This window comes from Peromyscus leucopus, chromosome 9, assembly GCF_004664715.2.
Source record: "Peromyscus leucopus breed LL Stock chromosome 9, UCI_PerLeu_2.1, whole genome shotgun sequence".
Taxonomy (NCBI): Eukaryota; Metazoa; Chordata; class Mammalia; order Rodentia; family Cricetidae; genus Peromyscus; species Peromyscus leucopus.
The window spans coordinates 4,151,543-4,164,443 of record NC_051070.1 but is presented as its reverse complement, the minus strand read 5'-3'; the positions used below and the strand labels follow the sequence as shown (position 1 = coordinate 4,164,443).

Genomic DNA, 12,901 nt, shown 5'->3' with positions numbered 1-12,901 from the left:
AGTCAGAAGTGTGTCCCTGAGCAGCAGCCTTTAGAGACTCAGGCCCATCAAAAGACCAACCCACTAGGAGCTTCAAGGACTGGGAAAGTGGGAAACTAAGGCTGAAAGTTGAGGACAGAAGACTTTGGATTCAGCCAGCTGCCGACCATCTTCTGTGCCATCCCAGTGTGGCCTGGGGGAGCAGCCATGTAGCCTGCTTTAGTGAATCAAAGTCAGTTGAGGCTCAAAAACCACAGCAAGCTCTTAGGGCCAACAAGAAGGCTCAGTGAGTAAAGTCATTTACCGCCAAGCCTATGACCTGAGTTCAGTCACTGGGACCCACATGCTGGAAGGAGAACTGTCTCCACACATTTCATCTTGCATACATGTACAGGTGCACACACAAATAAATAAAAAAATAAATGGAAAAAATGCAGACCCTGCATTAGTTAACAATGTAAAAATGTACAGGGATGAAAGATTTTAACCAAAATGGAATCATGGAAGTTTCATGGTATTGTATAATATTCAGGAATTGCTAGGCATTGTAGCCCATGCTTTTAATTCTAGCATTCTGGAGACTGATGCAGGAGAATTGCTGTGAGTTCAAGGCCAGTCTGGGTTACAAAGTAAGACCTCGTCTCAAAAACAAAAAGGAATATCTATGAGCTTGAGCTGTTTTTATTTTCAATATTCAGTTTTATTTTGAAAAAAAATCAATTTCCCATTATTTGATGACCTTTATCCAAACTGCCTCCCAGAAAATTCTATTCACTATTGGCCATTCTCTGCCCACAGTTCTTCCCATTTTATATCTAGTCTCTTTCTCCAAGTTCCATAGCTCCTAAGCTATCTCTCATATTTTTTATCCTGAATCATCAAATGATGAGCAGCCCTGCATTTGCCAAAGAAAATATCATTAATTGTTCCCATCTTGAGGGCAAAGCACCATCTCCTTTCATTTCAAATCCGATCACTCTCCCACAGAACTTCAGACTGTGAATTCTATCAGACATACCTTGGGGATTTACCTATTGTGCCAGCCCTAAAGGGGGATATTTCATTGTTCCTACTTGCATTGAAGCTGCCTCCTGGATTTCTTTATTTTCACAGAATCCTGTCATAGAATCTTTCTATCTTTTAACAATTAACCAGAAAGAGGAAATTTTTTTCATTGTGGTCTAAATCAGTCCAGATTCAATACTACCTTGGTTGTTTAAATGAAACTATCTTCCCAAAAGTATGGTTATAAGTTAAAGGTTCGCATCTCTTCTGAAAGCAGTTTCCTGCCATTTTAACTGCTTGTTCTAGTGAAGGTCCCACTTGTCATTAACCGGTTTGATCACTGATCGTAGCTAAAAGTACAAATAGTATTGCTAAAGAGATATTGTTTTAGTACCCAAGGACACAAAATGCCTTTTTAAAGGGTACTTTCTTAGTATAACCCGGTAAGTTGTTTGAAATGAATTATAATTTCAAATGTAGTAGAAACGGAACGGATGATAAGTTAGTGACTAGAAACAAAGCAGAGTGAAAGTCAACAATTTGGAACATTCCTGTTAAATTCAAATCACACTAGGTTTGGGACGTTAATCCACATGATAAGACGCACACTAGCAGAGTGAAGAAAAGAACTGAGACAATTACCCACGTGATTCAGACAAAAAATAACGACCCAAACCCAAACTGTTTTGCCTAAATAATCTTGTGTTTGAATATTTTTTGCCTGAATGTTTTTTGTCTCAGTTTGCCACTTCATTTTGTTAGGTTAGATCTGAATTGAAACACACCTAAGTGAAGACTTTTCGGGTTGGGATGTACTTTATTTCTTCATTATTTTATATCTGAACTAACTTATCAGATGTTCTCCAGCCCCGTGGTCCCCTAGAACCAATATTTTAAAAGTGCTTACGGTGTGTATGCAGCTGCTGTTTTAATATACTCTCCTGAATTTCAAACGTCTATATTTTACTCTCTTATACGCTTTTAACTAAGGTACAGTAGATGCATTTTTGCTGCAATACTAATTTAAGGTGTAATATTCATTTCTCTAGAGAACGTTTTTGTTGTTGTGCATGCCTAGTGTTCTGTACGTTGTATACTGCATTCAGAATATTTTTTTCCTTCTCACCTACCCACAATGCAATGCCGTTCCCATGATGCACCTCTGCTTGCTGTTTACCTGTATGTTAATTCGCTTGACTCCCATTGGCCCACTGCCATCATGTGCTCGCTGCCTGTTATTAAAAGACTCAGTCGACTGCCAAAGCACTGAAGCGACCTCTCGAAGCAGCTGTAGACCTGGTACTTTGACCTTTCACCTTTCGCTTTGCATGTAGCTTTTCAGAGAACCAGCTGAGATTTGTATGTAAAATACTGGTTGCAGCCAATCATTATTATTAATTTTAAAAATGGAGGAAATTCAATAAGGTGTTTAGTCATCTCATTTGCATACGTAATCTGGGAAATAAAATGAATCCTAACAAAATTTAATACCTTTTCCAAAAGAGTGAAGCAAATTTAAATTATGTGGCTCAGAAAAATGCTCATTATAATTCTTATTAACCTTTAAATTCAAGAAATCGCCATTCAGTTGAAGAATAGACATTAATAATAACGCAAATGCTCCTTTCTCCCCCTTAGAGTAGTTTAACCTGTTGTAAAAGCTGAAGCCATTTTTTTTTCCATTGTTGTTGCTTGATAGTTTTTCTTTTCCTTAGTTGAGATGCTCCTGTTTTTGGGTTACAGAATTCATGCTTTCGCTCTCAATAACAAATTCTCACTCATTCAACATTGCCGCTGTTTAAATTAAGGTGCATGGCAGAGGCATCTCTTTAGCTGTCATTTTTGAAAGAAAGAAAGAAAGAAAAAAAAAAAGACTGTTGCCAATGATGATCTCTGTGGACATGGAGCCCGCGTGCCTTAAGTTGGACACATCCTGTCAAATTCTTCCTCCTAGGCCTTCCCTCCCGGTGCTCTTCATCCTTTACCAAAGAGACAAGCGCTTGAGAAGAGTAACGGTGCCAGCGCGGTCTTCAACCCCAGCGTCCTGCACTACCAGCAGGCTCTGACCAGTGCGCAACTGCAGCAGCACACGGCGGCGTTCATCCCCACAGGTACGTGCCCTTACCGTCCATGTCCGTGTCCTGTGTCCTTCCGGTCATGTGCTTTCTTCTCATCTCCTTCAGCTGTTTGGTGGCATCTAGTTGGCATTTAGAAGGTGCGAATACAGCCTGATCCCACCGCAGCCCTAGCTGTCTAAACCTATTGACTTGCTTGGATAGCTGAAGGCAGTTAGGATTTGAAAGTCAACTGTGGGGTTTCACCAGAGACACGGGGAGCAGTTAAAGCTTTGTGTTTCTTCCATTGACCCAAGGCCTGTAAAATAGTTTATGTAAGATTTTTTTTTAGATAATTGAAATTTGTCCTTAACACTCTATGACCTAAAAATATAAATTCCAATAAATACTAACTTTTTTCCCTGCTTCTATTCAGAGCACTAAAAAGTCTAAGGCTATTCGAATTACAGTAATCCTCTACTCATATTTTTATATTCATTCTCTCTCTCTCTCTCCATCCTTCTCAACTTTCACCAAGTTCACAAGTATTTGGAGTGCTTGTCTTCCGTTTCTGAGCCAATGAGTGATGAGAGGAACAGCTGCCATCCCTTAGCCTACCATTCACCGGAGACCATCTGTTAACCACAGGGTCTCAGGGGCGAAAGGGCTTCATGAATTCCTCATCCAATTGACTGTTTTACAAATGAGAAAACTGAGGCCCCCCATAATCATGAGAAGTGACTTTCCAAGGTGGCACAAGTGACCAGTGCCAGGCCTGGTGTCTGATGCCTGGTCCCACTTACATAGCATTGTACCGCCCACGGGCTCCCACACGACTCTCCCCAGAATCAGGTTAAAGTGAAATTTTTTGAAGTGGCATGAAAAAAAAAAATCAGTTCAGGTGAAGAAAAACAGTATCCACTCTAACTCTCCTTCCTCATATTTTGCCCAGTTCAGTGACTTTCAGACACAGCCACACGCACACCCCCACACACCCTCACAAACATGGCCATCTTCATTTGATCAGCTCTTACCTTTTAATCTCTGTTAGAAACAGATGACTTAAACCTTGTTGGGAAGAACATCCATTGAGTTTTTCCAAGTGAAAAGTCATCATCCCATGATAACAAGTAGACATTGTCATTAATCTATATGATTGAATATATTAATCTCCTTAGATTCCACAGCATATGAGGAGTTAGGATTGGAGGTAGCTAGATTTTATTTCGGTCATAGTCTTTGTATAAAAACTATAAATGAATAGCAACCTGTATGAGTTAGTATTTTAAATGAATTAGTAACCTATAAACTATATTTATATTAATATAGATGCACTATGTCAGAAAGTACCTGAGTTCTGAATCTGTCTTAAAATACCTTCATTTTTTTTACCCCATGACAACATTAATTAGTGGCATTCCATGCTGTTCTAGCTTAGCTATATTTGTGATTGTAACCCACCTGAAATGACATAATTACCAGGAGGTTAGGTTACCTACCAGAAGGAAGGTGACCACAAACACCTGAGGATCCAGCATGTTACTACAAGTGTCACTTTGTAGACCGTGTGGCCACTATATATTTTAAGAGAGGAAAAAAATTATTGAATGGAAAAATATGAGTCTCTTTCTGAAGAATGGGTCATATAGACTGTAGCATCTCCTGAGAGCACCAGGGAAACCCTGAACTGAGCATTACAAAGGTCTCAGCAGCCTCCTAAGGTATATGAAATACTTGAAAACAGTAATGACTGGCTGGATAAATCATCAAAAGCTTCCTCACTTTAAGTATTTCCCAAGCAAGGGTGAACAGCACAGCTTAAAAGCAGTAACTTGATTCCTGTGGATGAAACATGTGAATGATGAACAGTCCCTATGAGCTGTGGTTGTGTGTGCCCGCCCTCTGGTGGATTCCCCAGGAACAGCTCAACTGTGCTGGCAACCTGTAGCCTTTGGAAGCCAAGTGATGGGCTGTGGCCCACCCAGTTCTGTGAATTCCAAGTGTTTATAGCATATTTGCCATGTGCCATAAAGATCACAGTGGATAATCGTGTGCATTTTTTATATTGGAGTGGTATCTGAACTCCCAAGAAATTCATCACACTTTCCTGAAAGGATAGAATAGGAAATAATTTTATTAAAATAAAGTTAGCATAAATTCTCTAACCAATTAAATCCATATCAAACATCTCCATGGTTATAGTCGGCTTTTTTGGTTTGTTTCTTTGTTTCAGGATATATTACCTATAAACCATGTTTTCAACTTTATGGCAATGATAATAATCATTCAAGATTTATCCTGGTTGTTTTTAAACCTCTGCTGATCAGGCCATGATGTTATATGGTAGTTTTTTAGCAGATGGTTGACCTGTTATTTTTAACAAACCTTTTTTAAAAAAATCTTTCTGTTAATGTTTTACATAAGCAATTATCCACAGATGAATCGAAGGCATTTTTTGTGTGTCCTCTTGGAGATTACCCTGCGTTGAAAGGCCATCCATAGTAAAGCTTTGATATGTACTAAAACCCTCCCATTGGCACAATGTGAATTTGGATTTTAGGAGATGTGCCTCCAGGCTGTAAAAATGTTAATGTAAAATGTCACAGAGGGTGTGGACTTCTTCCCCACAACCATAGTGAGATAAATTACCACCTTGGCTGGTACCCTGGCACATTCCAGTGGGTGGGATTTTTCTTCTTTGTGTGTGGTGTTTTTTTTTTTTTTTTTTTTTTTTCCTGATAGGGGATGTTTTAAACGAGAAGGTACACATTTCATTTGCTATGGTAGGAAAGTGGCGAAATCACGCATGGTCTCAGAACCTGCAGTGCTGTGAATAGCTGTGGGCACCTCGGTGACAAGTGCTCTGAGTCGCTGTGAGTGTTCCTGTAGACATTGTTCAGTTGGTGATGAGCGGTTATTTGCATTTTGCAGATGGAAAAACTGAGGCTGTGTTTACACTACAAAATGGCATGTAAAAGTAAGAGCGTTCCCAGGTAGTCCTGGCCCACAGAAACTTCAAGTATCTGTGCAACGGAGGAAGCCGTGAGAAGGGCTTTCTCCATAGCATCGGCATCCCGGTGACATGCCCGCTGGTCACAAGAGAGGCAGCACAGTCCTTCCCTGATTCTCCTTGAAATAGTTCGTCACATTGGAAGTGCATAGGGAAGGGTCTAGGCCAGGCATTGCCCAGTAATGAGAGACCACACATGTCACATAAAGTTTTCACATACTTGTAAAAGGATTGTTTATGTTGGGTGGAAACGGTCTGCCTGAAGTCAGAACGTTTGGATTCCCTTCAGTTCAGCAGTCATTTCTTGGACACGTGCTATGGTCTGGATCGCAGACCCACAAAGAGAATGCAGATGGGTAGGAACCAGAGTCCACAGTATGATGGATGAGCTGGGGTTTGAGCATGGGCTCGAGGATGAAAGAGAGAGGCAGGGTGTTCATCTTCAGCAGGCAGCGGCACAAACGATGCAGAGGAGGAGGAGGAGGAGTTTTCCACAGCAGGAGAAATTGGCTAAGGACGTTGAAAAGGGAATAAGATTTTACCGTTGGAGGGAGAGCGCACTGGGCAGGTATGGCAAGAGCAGGTTTGAAGAAGGAAGCAGCGTTCGCCGTGGTAATAGCACAAAGTACCCACAGGATCCATGGGAAGAACAGAGGGCAGGGCAGGGCGGGCGTGAGAGGTGGGAATGGAGCTTACAAAGCAGAACAGGACCAGAATTCGGCATAAAGAGAGCAACCCACAGGCAGAAGCCCCCACCCCCCCACCCCCCCACCCCCCACCCCCCACCCCCCCGCACTGCCCATGTTCCAATAATTCCTGGCAGGTAGAGAGGCCCAGTGAGGAAGCATGGTCAAGCACTCCCAAATCCAGGACACAAGCCAGAATGACACTGGGCAAGTCCCATGTGGTGCCTGCCGGAGCTGCTTCGGGTGGTTCACACCCTTTGTCTACTCACAGGTGGCCCAGGAGGCTTTGGAGAAAGCCCATTCTCTAGAGAATACTGAAGAAAAGGGGGATTTTAAAGAAATAACTTTGAAACCTGACATAGTTGACTTTTAAATCAGATATTTTATACACAAGCCTTTTAAAAGCTTTCAGGAACAAATTTCTCCCAAAGAACTTCTTACTGCTGGCTGGAACATTGATGCCGCACAGAAGTACCCCAAGATGCCCCCATACACCTTGTCAAACATGGCCCCTGCCCTTCTGAGTTCACAGCAGAATGAGAGAGAGAGAGAGAGAGAGAGAGAGAGAGAGAGAGAGAGAGAGAGAGATGCTAAATATTTATATAAATAGGTTTTTAAAATTTAGAGTACTATGAATGAAAAGGCAAAGAGTTCAAATAATTAAATAGAAATTAAAATAGAAACTGACTTCGATGGCAGGAGGGTGGGGAAATTAAGAATGAAATGATTTTCTGAAGAAATGACACATTTTGACACATGAGAGATGAAAGAAATGGCTATAGTGATTTCTAGACAGGAGGAGGGGGACAGCTGTGGGAAGCCCCCAAACAGATTAAAAGTATGGTGTGTTCAGTTGAAATCAATAAAGGGCTGTCCAGAAGGACCCTGGTACCATGGAGAGGGATACAGTGGGGAGGTAGTCATGGCCTGGGCTAGAAGGGCCTCCAGCCTCACGGCAGCCGAGGCCAGCAAATCTTCCCAGAAGTGGGGTGACTAGCAGCGCAGAATGAGGAGTAGGAAGGAGGAAAGCCAGATGGTGTCGCACTGATGGCATGGGGCTTCCAGAGTCACACGCCTATCGGATAAGCAGACAGGCGCTCAGCTGGGCAGAAGCAGCCTTGTGCTGGCCCACTGGGGAGCAGGACCTGGGCGTTTCCCGAGGGAAAATGGCATCAGGTAACAGTTGGAGCTGAAGCACCACATGGGTGATGACATCCACCAGGTGTTTCCAGATGTGGAGGAGATGCTGTGAGAAAGAGCACAGCTTAGCACGTGACATTGGAGACCCTTGTGAAACCGAGGTGGAGAGGACAACATTTGGGTAGAGAGGTCTGCGATCTGGCAGGACACAGAATGTGGAGGCCAGAAGTTTATTGATAACTTTGAAATGAATAGGTTGAAAGACACCTGGAAGACCTACAGATCAGAAATAAAAATTAAAAGGATCCAGGACAGGTTCTAAAAACTCCAGCATATATAGGGAATTCAGCACAAGCTTTTAGAAAATGAGTGAGTGTGTGTGTGTGTGTGTGTGTGTGTGTGTGTGTGTGTGTGTGTGTGTGAGAGAGAGAGAGAGACTAAGAATTCAAAGGAAGAAAGTGACTTATTATACAAGATGTAGGCAAGTGCAAAATGGCCCTGGAATTGTGAGTGAAGGTATAAAAGTGTTCTGTTCTGCCACTTTGGGCAAGAGAGTGAAAATGAACCAAATTGGAGAGGACTGAAGGACAAATGGGATTCAAGGAAATGAAACTGGGTGTAGGAACTTTCTAGACATTTGGGAAAAGTAGAGGACAGGGTTGGAGAAAGATTACATCCGCTGCAAAGAATTTTGAAGCATGTGAGTCCATCTGTATGTCTTGGTGCAAGTGTGAAGTTGGATGCACTGGCACATCCCTGTTAAAGAAACCAGCAGAAGCCCACTTGAAAAACCTTTTCCTAACTTAATAATGTTAGGCTGGTCAAAATTAGGTCAGGCAAGAAATCCTTATCAAAATGAATAAAGACACATAGTTTCCAGAGTCCGAATCTAACATCTCAGCAGGTAGTTCTGACACCGTCAACAGATGCACCTACATTCATTAAAAAGACCACTCTGACACCCACTCACATGACTCTGAATTTCCAGGACTCCTTAGATTGCCTCATCTTACATTCTGAGGGACAGAACCGGTAGCAGATAATCCCTCAGAGCTCCAACACATCTTTTTCACCCTCATGACTGGCATCTCTGTTCATGGTGGGAACCTGGGAATGTGTGAACATTAAGGCCATCCACAGATAATGCAGTTCTTCCCCAGGAAGACATTGTCCTTCCTTCCCCTCTGACTTAGATGCCAATCTGAGATTTCTTAGACACTTCAATCAGAAGTTACCTTGAAAGGACCATGATCAAATCTCCCCCGGGACCTTGTATAGTCCCAGATCGGCATGATTACTGAATGATCAGACCTCACTGACAAGTGCCACCCCTTTGTCGTAGCGAATCTTGTAGCAAAAAGAGATCCCAGAGCGATGCAGCTGGTTCTGTTCAGGAGCTTCTATACTCATTCCTAGCATCCAAGTAGTAGGTTAAGACCCCTGCCCTACCTGGCTATGAAATCTCAATTCTGTTCTCAGACTTACACTGCTACTGACATGACGCACTTCATCACCAAGCAACGTTTAAAGCAATGAGTGTAGCGCACTCTTAAGGAGTTTCAAATCTGACCTGAATTCAGCATGGAACTCTGTTCCGGCCTTGCCCTTGACTCACACCGCACACAACCTTGGAGGAGTTACTGTGCCTCAGATTTTTCATCTGTAAAATACCCACTCTCCACCTTAGAGGATTAACTTGATAATGCCTGGAAAATACTTTGAAGTCTTTAAAGAAGGACACTGTGCTACCATCACATGTCATCCTTAGTAGAATCATGTTGACCTAGATGAAAGGAGAGAGTAATCAGAGAGTGGGCTTGGAATCTTATTGGCTTAAAGTTAGTCGGATCTATCTGTGTCTGTACTGATGATGTGAACGGCCCTAAAAACTGTGTAAACTAACCCTACTTATTTCTGGTTGTGCTTGAATCTCACTTTGAATGTTAACTCTAAACCGCTAACCTGTTTCTTTCCCTTTATCACTTTTTCCACCCCCACCCCCCATTGCATGACTTCAGGGTCAGTTTTGTGCATGACACCCGCTACCAGTATTGGTAGGTTTCAACCTTTTTTATTTGTCTTTTATATGATGTACAATGCCTTCACTGTTTGACATTGATTTCAGAGATGGTAGAAAATGCTTTAGGAAGTAGATCTGAAGGCCTAAGGGCTTTAGAGTTAACATGTAAGCTATGCCTGTGTATTTAAGAAAATGATGGTTTTAATGTGACCTCTTATGCTAGAACAATCACTACAGAGACATAAAACCACAAGTACCAGTGTGCTTTTTAATGACTTGTGTTCTGTTTCTCTTTATAGTTTATCTGGTTTAGCATGAGGCAAACAGAGGCAGGCTAATTTCATCAGTGTTTTAAAGTTTCATAGTGTGTGCCTTTATCTCCTCTTTGCTGTGTGTTAGAGTTATCAGAGTTTCCCAGAAGTATTTATTTTTGGAAAAAATTTATACATGGATGTATTTTGAAAGCAAGTATCTGAACTTTCTTGCTTAATTATCTTTTTAGAGTGTTGACTTATTTGTGATGTATATATTGTATCTCCACATTCCCTTAGATGGGAGCTTTTGATAGTGGAGTCACCTCTCACATTCAGGGCCTTGGCACAAAAGTCTGTCTTCAGGACATCCAAGCAGTTTAATGTAAGAGTTGAGAAAGTAAACATTGGCAAAATGGATCTGGTTACTTCATAGTAACCACTCTAGAATTTACACCAAGGCCATTTTTTTTTTTTTTTGCCTCACTGTTTGTTGATCAAAATAAAACATGATCCACTGAAATTCCAGTTTATAGATGTGATGCTGAATTGGAAAAAACAATTTTTTTTTTTTTAGTTTAACCACAATTAATTCCAAAGTTCATCTTATCTTAAATTAGGTCTATTGAGCCTTCAGTGTTTTAGAATCTGTGATTAGTCTACTTTGATTATCTTATATTCTCATTTCATTGGATATTACGAGTTCTCATATTTTGAGAACTCATATTGTTATAGTCACAATACACTCTGAATTGGGAATGGCTCTGTCATTGGAAGCAAAATGTTTACAAATACATCAATCAAAGCAGTGTGCTTCGACCTTTCTGGGAATCACTGATGGTGTTTGAAGACTTCCTTTAATTGTACTTGTAATAAGCTGTTTTCCCTTTTTATTTCTCTCCCATGCTTACTTGCTTTGCACTGTGATTGCATGCCATCTGCTGGTTTAACCCGTGATGGCTTGCCGCTCTGGTATTCACCATGCCAAACACCACTTCTCTTACCATAATGCTACACCCTCCTGTTCATTGCTCCCATGGTTCCCCTCCTGAAAGTACCCATGATGCACAGCGCTACGTCCGCCACTGTCTCTGCAGCAACAACTCCTGCAACAAGTGTCCCCTTCGCAGCAACAGCCACAGCCAATCAGGTTTGCTCCTTTTAAAGCTTTCTTTCACAAATCCCGAACTCTAAATGAGTGCTGATATTTAAAAAAAAAATTCTCGGTGAGAATTTTTTTTTCATGTTTATCCATCAAATTTTATTTTTTTAATTAGTTTATAGCAAGCATTTGTGACAGGTTGCACTTATTTAGAGTTAACATTTACTGCAAATAATGATGTAGCTATGTTTTGTGTTGCACTGTTTGTTTTCGTACCTAATATTGTGTAATTAACCTGACAGGCTTAAATTCCTTTTAGTGCAGCGTTTCTCATGCAGTGGTTTGTGAGTTGCCACGTAACGAGTAGAACCACACCTGTGGGTGCTCCCAAATCAGCTACACTTTGGTTCGGTTCATTCTATAGTGGAAGAAAAATGAAAATTCTCCTCCTGTCTCCTAAGTGTCAAATTCGAGGTCTGAATAATTCTTATGAACACTGACCTTGGTCACAGATGCTGACTCAGTATCCACTGGAAGATCTGTTCAAATCTGGTGTAAGAGCACACCACCCTAGGAGACCAGTGTGGCCAACCCTGGGCTCACCATGGTGGGCTGGAGCTGAATGTGAGAGCTGACTGTGTTGGCTTAAAGCATGTGCCGCTAGAACAGCGGCGATTATTCTCACTGGGGAGAGCCAATGGACTGTCTCCTACTCTGTGGTCAAGAGCTGACCGTGTCCCTGATGCTGCCCAGCCAGTGTACACACGTTTGCTGGCCACAGAGACAAGTGTAAGACAGCACCATGTCCTCTCTTCTCACCTAGAAAGGCACCTGACACAGAGGCCCTCCCTTCATAGGGTAATTTTGGGGTTTGTTTTGTTTCATTTTGTGTTTTGGTTTCTTTTAAATAAACTCAGCTTTGCTGAGAAAAGGTGGAAAGGATAAAAAGTAGTTTGGGACACTGGTAGGTGTCCAGGCAGATAGGAAAAGTGGTGTATAGACTCTGACTGCACCAGGGCATAGGTGGCTGCTGCTGAGCTTCAGCCTGCAGGCTGCAAGGGCAGGGTCGGCTCCGGTGAATACATGACCCTGGTGCTCTGGGCTCGCACTAAAGGAGAGGAGGGGCCACACTGAAGAGCATGAATAAATGTCACCCCCACTGTGTCATCTGGTAAAGCAGAAGACTGAGAGGAACGGGAGGGAGCCAGGCCAGGGGACACCAGAGACAATTAAAGAGGAAATGTCACCACCTCTCTGCTCTTCACAGTGTAAGCCTGGCCACCAAGGAACACCAACTTGGCTTCCAAACCAGTTTCACAAAAAGCAGCAAATACGTTCCTGAACTAGGAAAATTGCGTTCTGTTTATTTGTTTGTTTGGTTGGTTGGTTAATTGGTTGGTTGGCTAGTTGGCTGAGTGGCTAGTTGTTTGACAGACTGGATGGATGGATGGATGGACGGACGGACGGGTGGGTGGGTGGGTGGGTGGTTGACAAGATGGCTGACTGATTGATTGGTTGGTTGGTTTGGTTGGTTGGCTGGCTGGCTGGGTGGTTGATTGGCTGGTTGGTTGTCTAGTTGATCCAATGGTTTTAGACAGGGATGGGAGAAGGGAGAGAGACTATGCACCCTTGTAAGTAGGTTCAAATCCCTTCT

General features: G+C 42.3%; 1 protein-coding gene across 8 annotated transcripts in view; it reads left to right on the top strand.

Annotated features, from left to right (window-relative positions):
- Mbnl2 (muscleblind like splicing regulator 2) overlaps positions 1-12,901 on the top strand; it is a 159,166-nt gene that overhangs the window by 121,265 nt on the left and 25,000 nt on the right. Inside the window, exons 6-9 of one of the 8 annotated variants that reach the window (XM_028868220.2) lie at positions 2,230-2,283; positions 2,939-3,095; positions 9,893-9,928; positions 11,201-11,295. In XM_028868220.2, coding sequence (XP_028724053.1) covers positions 2,230-2,283; positions 2,939-3,095; positions 9,893-9,928; positions 11,201-11,295 — 342 coding nt within the window. The remainder of the gene's footprint in view (positions 1-2,229; positions 2,284-2,938; positions 3,096-9,892; positions 9,929-11,200; positions 11,296-12,901) is intronic. The other 7 variants (XM_028868222.2, XM_028868219.2, XM_028868224.2 and 4 more) reach the window with 7 other exon arrangements.